Consider the following 16,528-nt stretch of genomic DNA (forward strand, 5'->3'; position numbering starts at 1 on the left):
GGGGTGAGAGATTGACGCAGTACCCTGCGGGGGAGTAATCCTGAAGTTCAGCAAGATTTGCGTTTGGTCTTGCACACAGAAGCCTTGCCTTTTACTGTTTCTACCAGCCATGAAAATTCTGCACAGAAAGTCAGACCCAACCACAAAAGCTTGTCTTCCTGTTTATCAAGTTGGCTTTTTTAGGTACACAAACCTGATCACAATAATGATAACCATGGTGATAGAAAAGAATGGCAAAGGAAATATGTGTATACACACACATATACAAGTGTGTGCGTGTGTGTGTGTGTGTGTGTGTGTGTGTAAAACCTTAGTTGAGCCTTCAGGATCGTGGTGCTGGAGCCCAGTGCATCATGGGTAGACATGAACTGCAACCCTGGCAGCCCACAGAGAGCTGTGGAGGTGAGTGGGGCTCTGCACCTCCTCATCTCGGAGAAGTCGGCCCTCAACTCGATGAGGACGACTGGCCTGGGTCACGGCCCATCGGCGTGGGGTGCTTGCGGGGAGCAGTTGTTTTTAAGGGTAAGGATCAAATTTAAAAGCCCCACCATTTACCTTGGTTGCTAAGCCCTCCTGAGCCCGAGGTGAGGAATTCTGATTGGCAGAATCTGTTGGGATCCAGACAAGGGGAGTAGCACGGAAAAACGGGAAGCCCAGGACGGGGACCTGGCTGCGGGGCTGCCCGGCGCTCCAGTAGGCTCGAATCTGCTGAGAATACATTTTACGAACATGCAGCTAAGTTGGCTGCCTTTGTTTGGGGGTTTGTTAAGCATTATCTGAAGAATGCCATGGTTCAGCCTGCTCGGTGTGAAGCCTAATTCTTCCCCTTTCTGGAGCCACGGCCTGGTGTGTTCAATTTTTCTCTCTCTGTAGGGCTGCAGGCTCTCTGCTACTCCAGCCAAGAAAACACTCATATTTTAGCAAGCTTAGGCCCAGTCTGGTTGCCAGGCAGTAAAACGAGCACTGGCCTGCCCCAGGGAGGGCCTGGAGATGCAGGGTCATGTAAACGGCGGCTCAAGCCCTCCTCCCAAATCTCCACTCGAGCGAGGGTCTTTGGGGAGGTTGATATGTTTATTGATGTGGAGAGATGCTGTCGAATAGGCCCCAACTATGGTCTCCGTGAATGCCAGTTATCTTTATATCAGAAATGCTAAGAGCAGGGTAAGTGTTCCCCACACCATTTCTGCAGGCTGTTGGACATGTGAGCATTTGAGTGACCTTGCTCTGGACAGGCAGCACCGGCCCCTCTAACTGAAGGGGGACGAGGATTCAGAGGTAGGGCTTTTGCTGGGAGAATAGGTGACCCTGCATGGCACCTTCCCTCTCAGGGAGGGTGTGGTACCAGCTTCTCCCTCGGATCTTCTCTCAGGTACCCTGTAGGTGGAGAAGGTGAGCATGCACTTGGGTCTGGAAGTGCATAGCTGTGACCCTCGTTAAGAACTGGGGACAGAGCTTGGGTTCAGCAGCAGCAGGAAGCCAACTAGGCCAGTGCTTGCTGGCCACAGGGGTGGTTTCTAGAGACCTGGCCTCTTACCACCCATGGAGTCCCCACCTGTTCATGTCTCACACACCACGGAGTCCCTGTCAGAGGATAACAGCCTCCATGGACAAATCGGGTGAGTTTGTAACCCAAAATTAAAAGGCTCCTGATTCTATTCTAGAACTTGTGGACAAAGGAAAACATCAACTGTTAGAGGATGTTTAATTCTCACTCTCTAGCTGAATTCCAGAAAAGACCCTCACAAGCAGAGCCTGCCCAGATAGCTCTTATCTGGGGTCTAGGGCCAAGGTCCCCTCAGGGTCTTGTTTAACAGGCATCCTGCCTCCGCCTCTGGCCACAGTGGGGCTCCTGCCTGTGCCTTCTGAGCCCTCAGGGACCTCAGCACCAGGTACAGGGCAAATGCTCCACGCCTCAATTTGGACCTGTCTGAGCGACTGCCTGGCTGGCAAGTCTTCTCGGGTGAGACCGGGCATGTGCTGTGCCTCTCTCCAGGGATCCCTGTCCCTGGGAAGCAAGCGGGCAGAAGGAGAAGACAGTCTTGCCACCTCCCATCAACTGCCACTCAAACCGTGGGGCAGGCAGGAAGCCGGTGGTGTGCCCCGGGGTATAGGGAGCAAGTGAGATTCAGAGAGGCTGCAGGGGACAGGAGGGAGACGGGAGGAAGCACAGCCAGCTGCAGAGGGGACACCTTTGTCACACAAAGGCAGCATTTGGTGAAGCACTTGGCATCACGTAGGTGCTGAGAAGAAGTGACAGGATCCATCGAGGACAGAACTGCAGAGGAGGGCACCTGTCGGCAGGGAGCAGCTCCTCCGAGAGCAGCTTGGGCGCTCCCACATGCGGGCGCAGCGCAGCTCCTCACCCTGCAGGAGTACGCCAGAGCCGTGCACGCGGCGCCCCTGGCAAGAGGCTCCTAGAAGAGGCCCCGGGTGAGGCTGTGCGCTCTGCAGCAGGTGGCCTGGGTTGGAAGTCCGGCTCCCCTGCTCCCTAGCTCGGCAGCCCCGGGCAAGTCCTTCGAGCCCTTGCTACCTCCCTTTCCTCACCTTTAAGTGGAGGCAAAGCCAGTTGTCTCCTAGGCGTGAGGATTGGATTAGCAATCATGTGTTAAGCCCTTAGCACAGCGACTTACACACCTGGTCAGCGTTGTCAGCAACTACAGTTATTCCCAGAAATATACAAACACACAGAAAGCCGTACCATCTGGGGGTTCACAGACCAACCACAGGCCCCACCTCCCACCCCTGGGTGAGAGTCCCACTTTATTTCTTCATTTATATCATCCAGCAAAATGCAAGAGGCTGGGTGTCTGCCCCAGGGCCAGCCAGGGTGGGAAGACACTGGAGAGAGGAGCCAGGGGTCAGAGGGGTACTTAGGGTGCTGTGGGGGTCAGGGGTTCAGTGCACCCCAAAGAAGGAGCCGACTTCCTGTGGCCTCGATGGAAGGAGTGAGCGCCCAGGAACCTGGAGCCTGGAGAAAGCAGTGGGAAGAGGAGGGCTCGGGGTTTCCTGGCAGTCGGGAGCTCCAGGGGTTCACATGGGGTAGTGATGACCTGGGTCAGTCCGTCTCCAACCTGCATCCATCTGCCCGCTGCGAGGCGTGTGAGACCAGCGCAGACCACGACTGACAGATCACAGGGCTGGATGCTCGGCTCACGGCTCCTGAAGTCTCCCAGGCGCCTGCCCGGCCCTGCAATGCCCCTTCCCATGGGGAGGATTTGGCAGAGATGCCCGTGCAAAGCTGGTGCTCCTGGTAGCGAGCCCTGTGGCTGGGGGGAGGTGGGCAGATGCCAAGACAACTTCATCGACTGGACATGCCACCCACGGAGCCCCTCTGACCCCTGGCTCCTGTCTCCAGTGTCTTCCCATCCTGGCCGGCCCTGCATCCTGTCCACCATTCACCACCCCCAGCACACCAGCCTCCCTGCCCACTGGCCCCTCTTGCCAGCAGCCACAGAGCCCGCCCCGGGCACACGCCATTTCTGTGCCATGGTGAAATGATGTCTCCAGAGCTGGCACCTGTATGCAGCTCACAACGCCCATTTGGATCCACTCTGCCAGTTGCTTGTGGCCATGGGGCGGCCAGGGTGGCCCTTGCATGGGGCCATTACAGATGGTAGAGCCCAAATCTGGGGCTCAGTTGGGTCCCTCCCTCTGCCTCTCTTGCTGTCAAAGCATGTTCCTCCTCTAAGCTGGAGTTCTCCTAGCCACCGTACCCACGGGTGGCACGCCTGTGCAGCCCTCTGTCCTCTGTCAGGCGGTACACGTGCATTGTCTATTAACATTGCCCTCCTCCTCAGCTCCGTGGACGTAGGCGTTTTTCCCAGGCTCTCTGAAGAGTTGAGCAATTCATCTGAACCAAGGAAGAGCCCCCTCAGGCCTCCCCAGGGTTCGTCTCCACAGGGCTGAGAAGTGGCATTGCTGTCAATCACTGGGTCACACAGACTTACCTTTCCTGGGACCCGCAGCTGCACACCCGTGAGGGCTTCTCCAAAGACAGCGAGGGTGACGGGGGAAGGTGGTTGCCTCTTGGGCATGGCTGTCTGGCTGGACTCTTTGTGTGTTTAAAGAGCTCTTAACCTTGAGGGTCTGGTCAGTCAGCAGAGGCAGGGAGGCCTTTCCAAAATAAGCCTGGCACGGGAGTCAAGTCTGGCAAGGGGAGTCAGAGATGGGCTGTCGGGCTTGAGGCCAGGGCCCATTTTCCTCTCCCGGGCCTCTGTCTCCAGCCTCCCCCTCCTCCTCCCGCTGCCCGTAGCCTCTCTGGGGCACGCATTCCTTTGCTCACGCTCTGGCGTCCCCCTGTGAAGCCTCGGGGACATTCCCACACACCCGTGGTTGTCTGCTGCCTGGCACCGGTTGCTCTGTTCTGAGTTGGCTGGTGTTCCGATCCCAGGAGGACAGAGGCACCCATGCACCCACGCTGTGCGTGCTCCGAGACCAGAGGCCCCGTGTCTCTGCTGGACGCTGTGTGTGTCCCTGCACTTGCTCCCAGCCCAGGCCTGACCCAGCTGCCCATGTAGCGGCTCTTCCTTCCCTGGAGGGGGATTACTTAGTGTTTGTGTCTGGATTTGCTCTGTCAAGAGAGGAGGGGCTGTGGAGTTGCTGGACACCAGGGCCTGTGACAGAGTGTGGTAGAAGGGACCCTGTCCAGGAATTCAGGAAGGAAGGATACGAGTTACCTGGAAGTCACACTGTTACCCCGACAGACTCAGTGTGACACCTTTGACATTTTTATTGGGGTGTTCTCACAAATGGGAATGATCGGTCACACTGTCTCCTGTGAGGCCCAGACTGCTGCTTATTGGGGCTGTTATCCACGCTTGCTAATGAGTAACTGCCATCACGGTACTGACCAGCAACGTCCAGAGTGGCTGGAGGGACCCAGGAGCAAAGCACTGGCCTGGCAGAGGCCAACCCAGTGCTGGGGCTGCGGGTGCTGCCTGCCGGGAGCCCTGCGTTCCGATGCTCTGCAGCGGCAATTTCAGCTGTCAGTCTGGCTGGCTGAGCTGGGTCAACGGGCGGGGCGGCCTCCTTTATCGGAAACCGTGGGGTTCCTTCCATCATTAACCCGAGCTCCTGCAACCCTGTGCTGAAGTGGAAAGCCGAAACAGACCAAAGGACCCACACTCCCCTGAATCAGGCGGGTGCAAAGACCCACACTCCCCTGAATTGGGTGGGTGCAGAAGACCCACACTCCCCCAATCAAGCGGGTGCTGGAGCTCCGGTCCCCCAGGCGGGCCAGGCAATGGGCATCCCTGCAGTGCTGGCCCCCGCCCCGCGCCTGGCTTCGTAGGCGTGTCTGGGCAGTACCTTGTTGTAGTTAATCGCCCCAATGCCTCGTGAGAGCTTCCACCTCCGCCTGCAGAAGGGGGCACGTGGGCTCACTGGTGCCTGTGAACGGGTTCCCCCAGGGCTCCTCCACGGTGTTACATCTGACCGCCATGGTAACAGGGCCATAAAGCTCCAAGGGACCCAGCGGCCCTGAGGCTGTTGGGGACTGTGTCCCACAGCTCTTTATGAGGTGGTGGCCATCCATCAGCCCTGCTGCCACCCACCTCTGATTTCTGCAGTGACTCTTCCTCCCTGGAGCCCAGCCCTGTGGAGGTGGATAGCCAAGGGCAGTGTGGTCCTCCTTAGCTCCTGGAATCAGCGACAAGCCTGGGTCTCCCTGCCCACAATTCAAACCCCAAATTAGTTTAGTCGGAAGTCATTCACTCTGACCCACTTTTATTAATCGCCGACTGTACACAAGGCCCTGTGCTGTAGAGATGAACGCTGTTCTTCCAGAGACAGTGGGGGTGAGAGGTGAACCGTTATCAGTAAACACCGTGGCGTGACCCCGAGCAGGAGGTGAAGTACCCCTCGCACACAAGAGTGGCAGTGTGTGTGTGCACCTGTGTAGAGGGCTGAGGGGGGGGCCACGGTTGGATCTGAAAGGAGGAGAGCAGAGAGGTTGTTCCAGGGACCCTGGCAGGTGGCTGCACCCTCGAGGACCCCGGGGACAACACGTCAGTAGAGCAGAAAGAGTCTGTGGGTGCCTCTCTGTAAAGTGGGGACACTCATGCCCGGCCTGTGCTGTCGAGGCGCTTGGCACGCATCAGGTGAGCTCCAGGCTGGCTGCCCGTCTCCGGCCCTCATGGCACCGCTTCTGTGGGCCTCGGGGTGTGCCTGTGCTCCAGCAGCCCCTGACCGTGACTGGATGCCCCCTGACTTCCTCTTACGCCCCCTGAGCTCTTTCCAACTCCTGTGTGGCACTTGGCCTTTCTCAGTGATGTGCTCTGGCCTCCAGTGGCTTGTCCTGATAAGGGACAGTGTGCATTTTGGGGAGATCTGTATGTAGCACGAGGTGCCTTAATTCAGTGGCTGGTGCACGTTTGTTGTCGTGAGTAAGATATTATGCAGCAAAGTGTTGGGGTGACATTCAGATCAGAAGACAGACAGGAGACTTAGGTCAGCACCCTGTGTCCAGGAGCCAGGCAAGAGCGTGAGGTCGCCTCGGTAGACATGCAGACACCCCTGACTGCTTGATTTGACCTTTTTGACCTTTTTTCTCCCCTTCAAGTAGACTATGCATTTGAATGGCGACATGAATCGTTCTGCGTGGACAGAGAGCGGGTGTTGTGGGACTTGCTCTCAGAGATGCCCACCTCTGGTGTTGGTCCCCCAGGAAGATGGCCGGGCAAGCTCTGACAGGCCACTCGCTGCTCACCTTTGAAAAGGCCTGCGGGTGGGGGGATTGTCACTAGACCTGGCAGGGCCTCCAAGGGGCCAGGCTGGCTTCACCCATTCCTCCTCCAAGAGCTTGCTGGGGAGGGTCTGTCAGCCAGACACTCTGCCTTGGGACTCACCGAGGAGCTGCCCCCTCCTGGCCCCGGCACAGGCTCAAGCGCTCCCAGCTCGCACCAGCAGCCAGTCACCGCGGATTCAGTCCAGGAGGTGCTTCTCCTGGGAGGCCTGGAATGTGGTGCGGTCCTGTTTCCGCCTCATGCTGCAGGGATGCGCTCATAGTGTCCCTCTGTGACCCGTGGAGCATGTTCCAGGCAGCCTAGGCCTCCTTCCTCCCAGCTGACCACGCTGCCGGCGGACTTCCCCAGGTGCATCGAGCTGAGGGCCGCCAGCCCCAGCTCCATCCTCATGGCCTCTCCTAAACCACATCATCAGTGACTGTGACTCAGAGGCCCTGTGCAGAGCTCCAGCAGACCCGCCAGGGCCCTGGGCCCCGCAGCTGCTGAGTTCCTCTGCAGTCCACCCCCTCCTGCCCACCCGTCCTCGGCTTCCCTGTAGTGGTCCCGCTATCTGTGTTGAGGGAGGGGCCACATCTGGAGTGTGCATGGTTTGAGCCCAGAGGAAGCAGACCAGAGGACAGAGGGGGGAGCAGCCCTGAAGGAGGGTGTCTTCCATGGCACGGGTGCCACCCTTGTGAGGCCCTGCTGCTTTCAAGGACTGAATGACCGTGGCTGATGCTTCAGTCACCCGTGCGACTGGGTCTCTGGGTCTCTGGACACATGGAGCTCTCTGCAGCAGCAAGTGTTTGCAGTTGACCTTGACATAGGTGGGATTTGCTCTTGTGTCTGTAAAGCATGGTGGGCAGTGGGCATGTGGCTGGGGAGGTACCTGCTGCCTCGCCCAGGTCTGGCCAGGAGGGAACACTGAGGCTCGTGGGCAGCTGAATGGCTGTGCAGGGCTCAGCTGGCCCCGAGCCCTCTCTCTGCTTGGCACAGACTCTTCCTGCCGGATGTTTGCCCCTGCCCAGCTGCAAGGGGACAGCATTGTTCTTTGGCTTCTGATATGGGGACAGACATCTCTGACGGTGGTGGCCTTGCTCCTCTGTCTTGGTGACACTGTGCCTTCAACAGAGGGATGTCCTTCAGGGTGCACATGCCTTGGCAGGCCCTGTTGCAGGACTCATTGGTCACTCTGTGGGTTGGCAGGTGTTGGGCTTCGAGGAACAGAAAGCCCAGAGGAGGGCTCAGGCTGCCATGCGTCCCCGTAGCCTGATCTGGAGGTGCGTGCTGCTGACTGGGTTAGCCCTGCAGCAGTGTCGGGGCCTGGCCTCTTCCCACTCCCCCTCCTGTCCTCAGGGCCTTGGGTCCTCGTCCAGCATGTCCAGTGCCTGTGGGTTGGCCTCCCCTTCTCACTGACAGGCCCAAGGTGGGAAGGAAGGCTGGCCCTGTGTGGCTCTCCACCCTTTGCTTCATCTGCATGGAGGAAAATGTACCTTGAAAAGCCTCTGGCAGACCCTGCTCCTGTCCTTTTGGCTGTAACAGGGCCACTCGTCCACCCCAGGGCACAGTGAGAAGAGAAGGCCTCAGACCAGCAGGGCCCGTCCTGGGGGGGGGGGCACGTTGCTCCTGCAAAGCCAGGCCCTCCTGCAGGGTGGGCACGACCACTGGGGGGCTGCAGGCAACTCCAGCCTGTGTGCTGACCACCTGGGTCCGCTCCTGTAGGGCAGAAGGAGGGGATGCCCTCCCAAGCCCTTCACCTCTGTCTGTGTGCTGGCCCAGGAGCCCTGGACCAGCAGAATGCTTTCCTCACCCTGTCCCCTGCCCAGAAGTGCCCAGACTCCTCGTGTCTGTAAAATGGAGGCTGAAGTGGGCTTGCACTCAAGACCCTCCTGTGCTGCAGGAAGCGTGGTGCTGGTTTCAGCTCCTCTGCCCCTGCCAGGGCAGCTCCACACACCCCTGACTTCGGGCTCCCTGGGTCTCCCTGGCATGGCCCTTCCTCTCCGCAGCCTGCTGGGTGCTTGCGGCTCGAGGCTGTCCTTCGACTTGGCCCTTCCTGGGCAGCACCTCCTGCCTCGCCCCATCAGGGAGTTTCCCAGCCTCCTCTGACTTCCCCGGCTCTGGTCATCCTCATTGTGTGCCCACCGGAGCCACAGGGAGCGCTGTGTAGGCCCAGGTGACAACCTAGGGGTTGCAGGGCTTGCGCTGACCTTGGGGCGAGGACAGGAGGAGGGGGTAGGGTGGGCTCTGTGCGCCTTCCTCGGAGGCCCGTGGACCTGGCTTGTGACTATCAGACTGGACAGTACAGAGAGCAGAAGTCTCTGTCATCACAGGAGGGTCTGCTGGACAGGGATCTAGAGGGCTACTGGGGAGTTGTCCAGCGAAGCTGAGACCCAGACAGTGCTCACAGTTGTCTTGTTAGTTTGCTGGGCTCTGGCGGCCATGTCCATGGTGAGGATGGCAGTAGATCCTGGACAGCAGCAGGGAAGGGAAGCTGGCTCTCAGCAGGGTGTTCCAGAGTACCCATGCTCTGAGGTGACCACACCCTCCAGGCCGTCCTCACATGGAGTCTTCACTCATCTCACCCTCCTTTGTCTCAGGGGCTCCCAGGGACTCGAGCTGGGGGAGGGGAGGGTCGTAGGGGCTGCAACCAGAAACCCTCATCTGGGCAGCTCTTGGCAGCCTTGGGCAGCTCAGCGGGGAGGACAGGGGCATGGCCTCTGGAGGAGACCACAAGCCTGGGCGTTGGGCTTCACTCTGACCTGGTCCTTGGCTTTTGTCCAGTGTGTAGTTACAGAAAGTCCAGCCCCTCCTGGGGGCTGTATGTGACCCTTCTCATGATCTTCGCAGTGGCTTCCAGAATGTTTCATGAAACTGAAGCAGTTCTAGACAGCTAGACCTGGTCGTCTAGGTAGCCAGGGGCTGCTTTGCCAACTCGAGAGCTACCTGCTCACCTGCAGAGGTGACTGGTGGTCTGGATATCGCATCCCTTTTTACAGTCGAAGAGTCTCAGGCTCAGAGGGGTTCAGTAGCTCAGCTAAGGCCACGCAGCTAATAAGTGAGAGAGGGGGACTCAAACCAGGCCTTTTGGTGTTCCTTGCACCATACCAGGGTTCCCCTCCAGGAGTATAAAATGCATGTGAACACACACGGACTCCTTTACTGCCTGTGTGCACTGGCAGTTGGTGTGGGGATGGTTTCCTAGCGACCATGCAGGTTAGTCCCACTACCTCCAGCACCTGCCCAAGGCCCCGGCCGCGTGTGTGTGGCTCAGCTCAGGGCTCAGCTTACCAGGCGCTCTGCTCCCTCCTGAGCCCCACTCCACGGACATTCCACAGGAGGGGAGACCTGGCAAAGCAAGACACCCTGGGAATTACAGCCAGATGTCAGCTGCAGCTGGGCTCCCGTGGTCAGATCAGGCCGTCCAGAGTGGCCCAGACGGCACCGCTCTCCACGGAGTGGCCACATTTCCTTCAGCAGGCAGGAGGCTTCCCTTGCCCTAAGCAAGGCCTGGAGCTCTGCATAGGTGCCCGTTCCCAACCTACCTCGCTCTACCCTCCCTCCTCCACCCTGAAGTTTCCCTCACACCAAACATTCCAGCTGCAGCCGGCCTCCTGGAACTGCTCCGACCCTTGGCCCTAGACCCTCCTCGCTGGCCCCATCTCCCTGTAGTAGCACTCTTGGGAGAGGCTTCCTCTCCTGGTGCCTGCCCGCCCTGCTGCCCTGGGCCACCCTGAGTCTGGGCTCAGTGCTCCTCCTGCCCCGACCTGGCCTGGTGGGTGGCCACCCTGAGTCTGGGAGCACTCACTTCCTGCTCCTCCACTGCACATCCCTCTTGGCATGTTCAAAGGACAAAAGGACTTTCCAGGGGAAAAGTGAAGTCCTTGCCCATGGTGCAAGTCCTCTCTGGTCTGCTGGTTTCTCTGATTCCAGCCCTGGTATGGCTCCCCTGCCCCACGGGCTCCCCTGCCCCATGGGCTCTGCTGCTCTCCGCGGGCGGGTGTGCAGCAGCCTCGGGGCCTCTGCACCTGTTCTCTGTGCCAGCTCTTCCCTCGATACTGACTCTCCCTTACCAGCTCCTTCAGGTCTTGGCTCAGAAATCAGCTCTTCCCTGAGAACCTTAGGTGCCCTGGCACTTCCGGTCATCCTCTACGCCTCTGTGTGTCCACTGTGATCATCCGACGTTTTATCTGGTATCTGTAGGTTTTTAATTGAACGTGAACTCCGAGGGCAGGGAGTTTGCCTGGTCTGTTCACACTTACCTCCTAGGACCTGGCCCGGGGCCTCGACACCCACAGCATGAGCAGTATTTGTTTTAGGTATGAAGTCCTATGAAGTCCCTCTCATGGCCTGGATGTGAGGTGTCCCCCAAAAGCTCACGTGTGAGACAGTGCCGGAAGGCTTGGGGGTGAAATGACTGGTTACGAGAGCATCCACCAATCAGTACATTGACCCCCTGAGGGTGTTACTGGGGGTAATTGAAGGCAGGTGGGGTGTGGCTGGAGGAGGTGGTGTACCCCTTTGGGGTCTGTACTTTGTATCTGGTGAGTGAGTCTCTCTCTGCTTCCTGATCACCATGCGAGCTGCTTCCCTCTGCCACACACTCTGCCATCATGTCCTGCCTCACCTGGAGCCCCGGGGAGGGAACCTGCGTCTATGGACTGAGCCTCTGAAACCCTGAGCCCCCAAATAAGCTTTTTCTTCTCCAGAATCTTCTTGCCGGGTCTTTTAGTCACAGCAGCATAAAAGCTGCCTAAAACGGCCCCTTTGCTTGAATGGGGGGGTGTGCATGCTAGGGAGGTCCCCTCTTCCTGGCTTTGGGGTCAGCGTCTTCCACACAGCAGCCAGGATGACCCTTTCAGGACTAAGACAGTACCTCTGATGGCAGGACCCGGGAAACAGAGACTCCCAGAGGTCTGGCCCTGCCGCCTGGGAACGCTGGAGAGGCGCTCCCGGAGCTCATGCTCTTCTGCTCCTCTGCCTCCCGCCTGGTGCTGGGCGGTCGCAGAACCCCGGAGGGTGCAGGCGGTTCTCCTGGAGCCTGTCTCCAAGTTTTGACTTGGGAGGACTGATCCTCACCTTCCTAGTTGTTCTCAGAGTTGTGACTTGGAATCTGAAAGGCTGGAGAGACTGGGGTGTGGCTGACCTGGGCTCCCTCCGTCCCGCCGTGGGGTTCTGAGAGCTCATGGCCCTAAGCAGAGCACAGAGGTCCTCCAAAGCTCTGCTCTCTTCAGACTTCCTCTGGCTTGGGACACCCCAAGGGACACCCCAGCCTGCCACTATTCATTTCCTTGGTGGGAGGTCTGAAAGCTTCTGGCTGTAGCACACTCTGCAGCCCCCAGCCCCCGATCCAGGGAGCGTGTGGCGTGTGCAGGGCTTGCCAGCCTGCATGCCGCTTGCTCCGTCCGTGCACACGGAACCCGTCTCACAGGGGTCCTTGTGTCTGCAGCTCCTGTTCATCCCTGTTCTCTAACCCTCTGAATAGAGCTGGGCAGGGAGAGGAGCATAGGAAAGGCCTCCTAAATGGAAATTAGATGGCAGGTTTTTGGTTGGCATAGGGGTGCCACTGGCTCTGCACACTTGCCAACACCCCCTGGTTTCCCCACTCGTCCAGCCCCCTGTGCTCATCTCAGCAGACTCTCCAGGCTGATGCTCTCCTGCGGGGGATCCAGCCCAGGTCTTGGATCTCCAGGGGGCTCTCCTTCATGGAGAGGAGGCTCCTCTGGCCTGTCTTCCCTGGAAAAGCATCTCCATGTAGTGGATGACCTCATCCGTTCAGCTCTGCCTCTCGAGAGCGTGGGCTGGCAATGGTGGTAGTGTGACACTGTAGTCACATAGGGCCTCCAACTTACAAAGCCCCATCCTACCCTTTGACTGGGATGACCATCAGAGCTAGGCTGCACAGTGACATAGGGCAGCTTTGATTGCCCAGCCCAATCCTGGCCTCTCTGGTTACTAGCTGGGTGGAGCCAGTTCCTGGACCTGGATCTGCAGGGTCTCTGTTCCTCACCTGTAAGATGGGGAGTCGAGGTGGGTGGCATGGTCTGGTTTAGCTCTCGGTGGGCTCACCCTGGCTGCTGTGTGGGAGGCCACTGGGCAGGTGCAAGAGGAAGCAGACGGCTCTCCCTTGAGGCTGCTGGGCCACAGCGAGGGCCTCGTGGGAGCTCTGGGTGTACTGGGAAGGCCAAGTGGGGGCTTGCTGGCTGACTGGGTGTGGGGAGTGGCCGGGAGTCAGGGCGACTCTGGGATTGGGGTCCTGAGCAGCAGGAGAGATGCAGGTGTCCTCTACCAGAGGAGAGGGGCTGTGGTTGGAGCAGATCTAGCTAGGGTCAGGTGGGTTGGAAAACCAGGGATCCTATGTTTCTACTTTTGGTTTTGAATAGTTAGATTGTAAACTGCCACACTGTACCCCATAGATGTGCATGTTATTATGTGTCAATCAAACAATTTTAGAAGTGTTTTCAAAGGAATCAGAAATGCTAAGCTCCCTGGTTTGATGGTTGCATGCTCTTCACCCTGTAAATAGGCACAAGTAAAATAACAGGAGTTAACTGTCAGGAAAGAAATCCGGGTGGAGATACCTGTAGATAGGTGTGCTATGAGGCAGACTCGCGAGAGTGGGCAGGCGGCGGGAAAGTCAGCCTTGGCTTGTAGTGAGATCACCAAGGGTGGCACTCAGTGAGGGAAGAAGACCAAGACGAAGAAGAGCTACACGGAGACCACACAGAGGGACCAGTGAGGTAGGAGGAAACCGAGATCAAGGGGCCAAGGCCCAGCGATGGTGACGTCAGATCCTGGTGAAGGCTCAGCTTGGCCCTGAGCCACGTGGAGGCTGTGATGGTCTGCAGGAGGCAGTCCTGCTGGGGAGCTCAGGACACATGCTGACCAGGCTGGCCTCACAAGGGGAGCTGGAGGTCGCCACCAGCAGTAACTCCTTACAGAAGCTGTTGGAGAAGTGAGGAAACAGGTGGTGGAGGAAATGGGTCAAGAGTGGGTACCCGGTCCATCGGAGAAGTAGGAGCACTACACGTGGAACGGACTTGGAAAGCTCTTGCCTAGTGGGCCGTGATACAAGCCCGTGCCTGGACCTCTGGGGCTGGCGGGCCTCCTTGGCCCTGCAGTCTCCAGTCCCTTCCGCGCCTGCAGATGGGGTGGTTCCATCCTGCTGAGGGCCGAGCAAGGCGCCACTGTCTGTAGAGACCTCATTTTCTTGATCCGCTGGTCTGTCGCTGGGCACCTGGGCTCAGAGCTCGGCCGCTGCGTGTTGTGCGCTGTGAGCTGAGGGCGGCGGCGGAGGGATTCTATTCCACGCCTGTGTGATGACGTCGGCACGGGCCCCAGCCTTAGGCATAACTCTGCAGCGCTAATAAGACCACGAAAGCAGGCCAGAGGAAGAGTTGCCCAGACAGGAGTGCGGGACCGGCAGGCAGCAGACAGCCGGGATGTGCCTGTAGCCGGCCAGCACCTCGGGCTGAGCAAGGCTGCCCTGGCTTCCTCTGACTGCGTTCTCACTGCAGTGGGCTCATCCAGAGGGCTTTCCGTTTTTCTCACTAAAATGGAGTCAAGAAACCGAGAGTCTGGTTGGTGCCTCTTCTCAAGGAAGCTTTCAGGAAGCCTGGCTTCTCTGGCTCTGTGTCCGTGGGGGACAGCTTATGATCTCTGAGAGCCAAGGTGCTGGTCACCACTGCATGCTGAACTCTAACTCTGGCAGAAAAGATGAGGAGCTAACCAAAGGTACTGGGCGAGTCTGTCCCCTTCACAGGGAAGCAGCGGCCTTCCCAGCATCCCCAGTCCCTCAGCCCCACCCAGCCGCCTACGTGCCACCTGGCAGGGCTGCCCTAGCTGCTGGGAACACAGCGACCTAGGTCTGGGTTGCAGGAGGCAGAGTGTGAACACAGATCTTTTACCTTCCAGGTTCTTAACATTTTCTGTTTTGTGGAACTTTAAGTGGTCGTGGTAACATGTACCCTCAGCCTCTCCACCGCTGAGTGTGTTCACTTTGGAGACGCGGAACACGTTCAGTGCTTGCTCCTGTCACCCATCCGGCCTCTTCCTGTTACACAAGTGACCCTGCCCACCACCCAGTGCCCCCTCTTCCTGGCTCCCTGGGCCTCTTGAGTCTGCCTGCTCATCCTCAAGTGGACCACATAGCACTGTGCTCTGGGACTGGCCGGTTGCGCTCAGCACTGCCAGCTCCTGGTGGGGCAGGGCAAGTCAGAGTCCCCTGCCTTGTGACAGTGAGTGGCATTGACTGTGCCGTGCCACCCCAGCAGGTGTGGTGCCACCCAGCTGTGGATGGGAAGCAGGGAGTTGAGGTGGACGGTGGGAGAGTGGGAGAGCAGGAAGGGCCAACTCAAAAGTGTAGACACAGGGTGGGGCCATTGGTGCTGGTCCACCCTGGGAGCTCCCTTTCACCCTCAGGAGAGCTGCGAGGAGCGTGAGATGCTCGGGCAGGGGCTATGTGGAGGGTCCGGCCCTGCCTCTTGCCAGGGTCCTTGGCACAGGCCTTACGGGAGGAGGGCAGTGGTCAGATGAAAGAAGCTGCCGCTGCCCCCCACCCCATGTCCTACAAGACTGACCTGTGTGATTCTCAGGCTCAGTGCCCTCTGGAAACCCGATGACCAGAGGGTTCCTCTCTTCAGCTGGGAAGGCAGAGCCCTTCAGGGCCCTGGTGGGCTTCCTTCATGGACTGTCAGTGGACGTCTTCTCTGCCTCCCCTGGAAGGCGGGTGGTCCTGGAGAGCAGGTTTCCCACGGCAGGCAGCGCCAGGTGGAGATGCCAGGGCACCGAGCCTGCTGGGAATGTGCTCTCTGGTCTCCGCCCACCTCTGTCCCCACTCAGTGCTGCTGGTGTCAGCGGCTGCTACGGGCAGTCCTTGGGTTGTGACAAAAGGCGTCTCTGCTTTTCGTGTTCACTATGGTGCAACGGTGCTCATGAATGAAGTGACAGTGACCAAAATGAGCAGCACGCACGGAGCGTGCAGAGCCGCCCTGTCGGGGTCCTAGAATCGTTCCCATCAAAACGCCACCCGTGTCGCCCTTGTCCTTGCTGTCGTCACGCACGCGCTCACACGTGCACCCGCGCAGCCAGGAAACGCGCATTCTTTGTAGGAGTGTCCATTGCGTTGGCCACGTGCCATGCGGCCCAGCCAAAAATGGAGGAACAATAGGGATCTGTGCCCAGAGTATCAGCTAAGAATACCGCATCCTGCGCCGTGTTTGCTGGGGATGGTTGGGAGAGTCCCAGGAGGCCGCGAGGGTAGGGAAGGGACAGTGGCATTCCTAGAGGAGACCAAGCGGTAGCTCCCTGAGCGTGTGCTGTCCTGTGTCTCTTCTCTGTCTCCTGCTGTGCTTGCGTGTCTATGACACCCAGGACACTGCCACGTAGGCCGTGCCACATGGCCCCAGCTCCGGGATCCAGCCTGGTTGGAGATGGCCTCCTGGGTGGTGGGGAAGCAGATGGAAAGTCAGCTGCCAGGAGGAGACACTCACTGTCCCCTGTGTCCACTCTCTGCTCGGGTTTTGGCTTCTTTATTTCCACCACTGGCTGAGCCTCAGGCCTGGCTGGTCCCGCAACAGTCTTGGCTCTCTTTGTGTCCAGGCCACAGCTCTTTTGGGGCCTGGGTTTCCATTTCCAAGATGAGGGGCAAGGTGACGGATGTCTTGGGGACAGCTGGGGGTCCCGATGCAGGTCCGCACGTGGTCAGCAGCCTGGGAAGGAAGCCGACACCTGAGCACTGAATGATGTAGGGAAGGTTCTGTTCCAGATATCTGCCCGACGGTGTCTGTGAGCAGAAGGAGCAGCTGTTG

General features: G+C 58.8%; 1 protein-coding gene across 1 annotated transcript in view; it reads left to right on the forward strand.

Annotated features, from left to right (window-relative positions):
• Positions 1-363: 363 nt before the first annotated feature.
• Lmx1a (LIM homeobox transcription factor 1 alpha) overlaps positions 364-16,528 on the forward strand; it is a 59,972-nt gene continuing 43,807 nt past the window's right edge. The window contains exons 1-2 of the mRNA XM_048810228.1: positions 364-522; positions 7,929-8,002. Coding sequence (XP_048666185.1) covers positions 364-522; positions 7,929-8,002 — 233 coding nt within the window. The remainder of the gene's footprint in view (positions 523-7,928; positions 8,003-16,528) is intronic.

The sequence above is a fragment of the Marmota marmota genome, unplaced genomic scaffold (assembly GCF_001458135.2).
Source record: "Marmota marmota marmota unplaced genomic scaffold, marMar, whole genome shotgun sequence".
Classification (NCBI taxonomy): domain Eukaryota; kingdom Metazoa; phylum Chordata; class Mammalia; order Rodentia; family Sciuridae; genus Marmota; species Marmota marmota.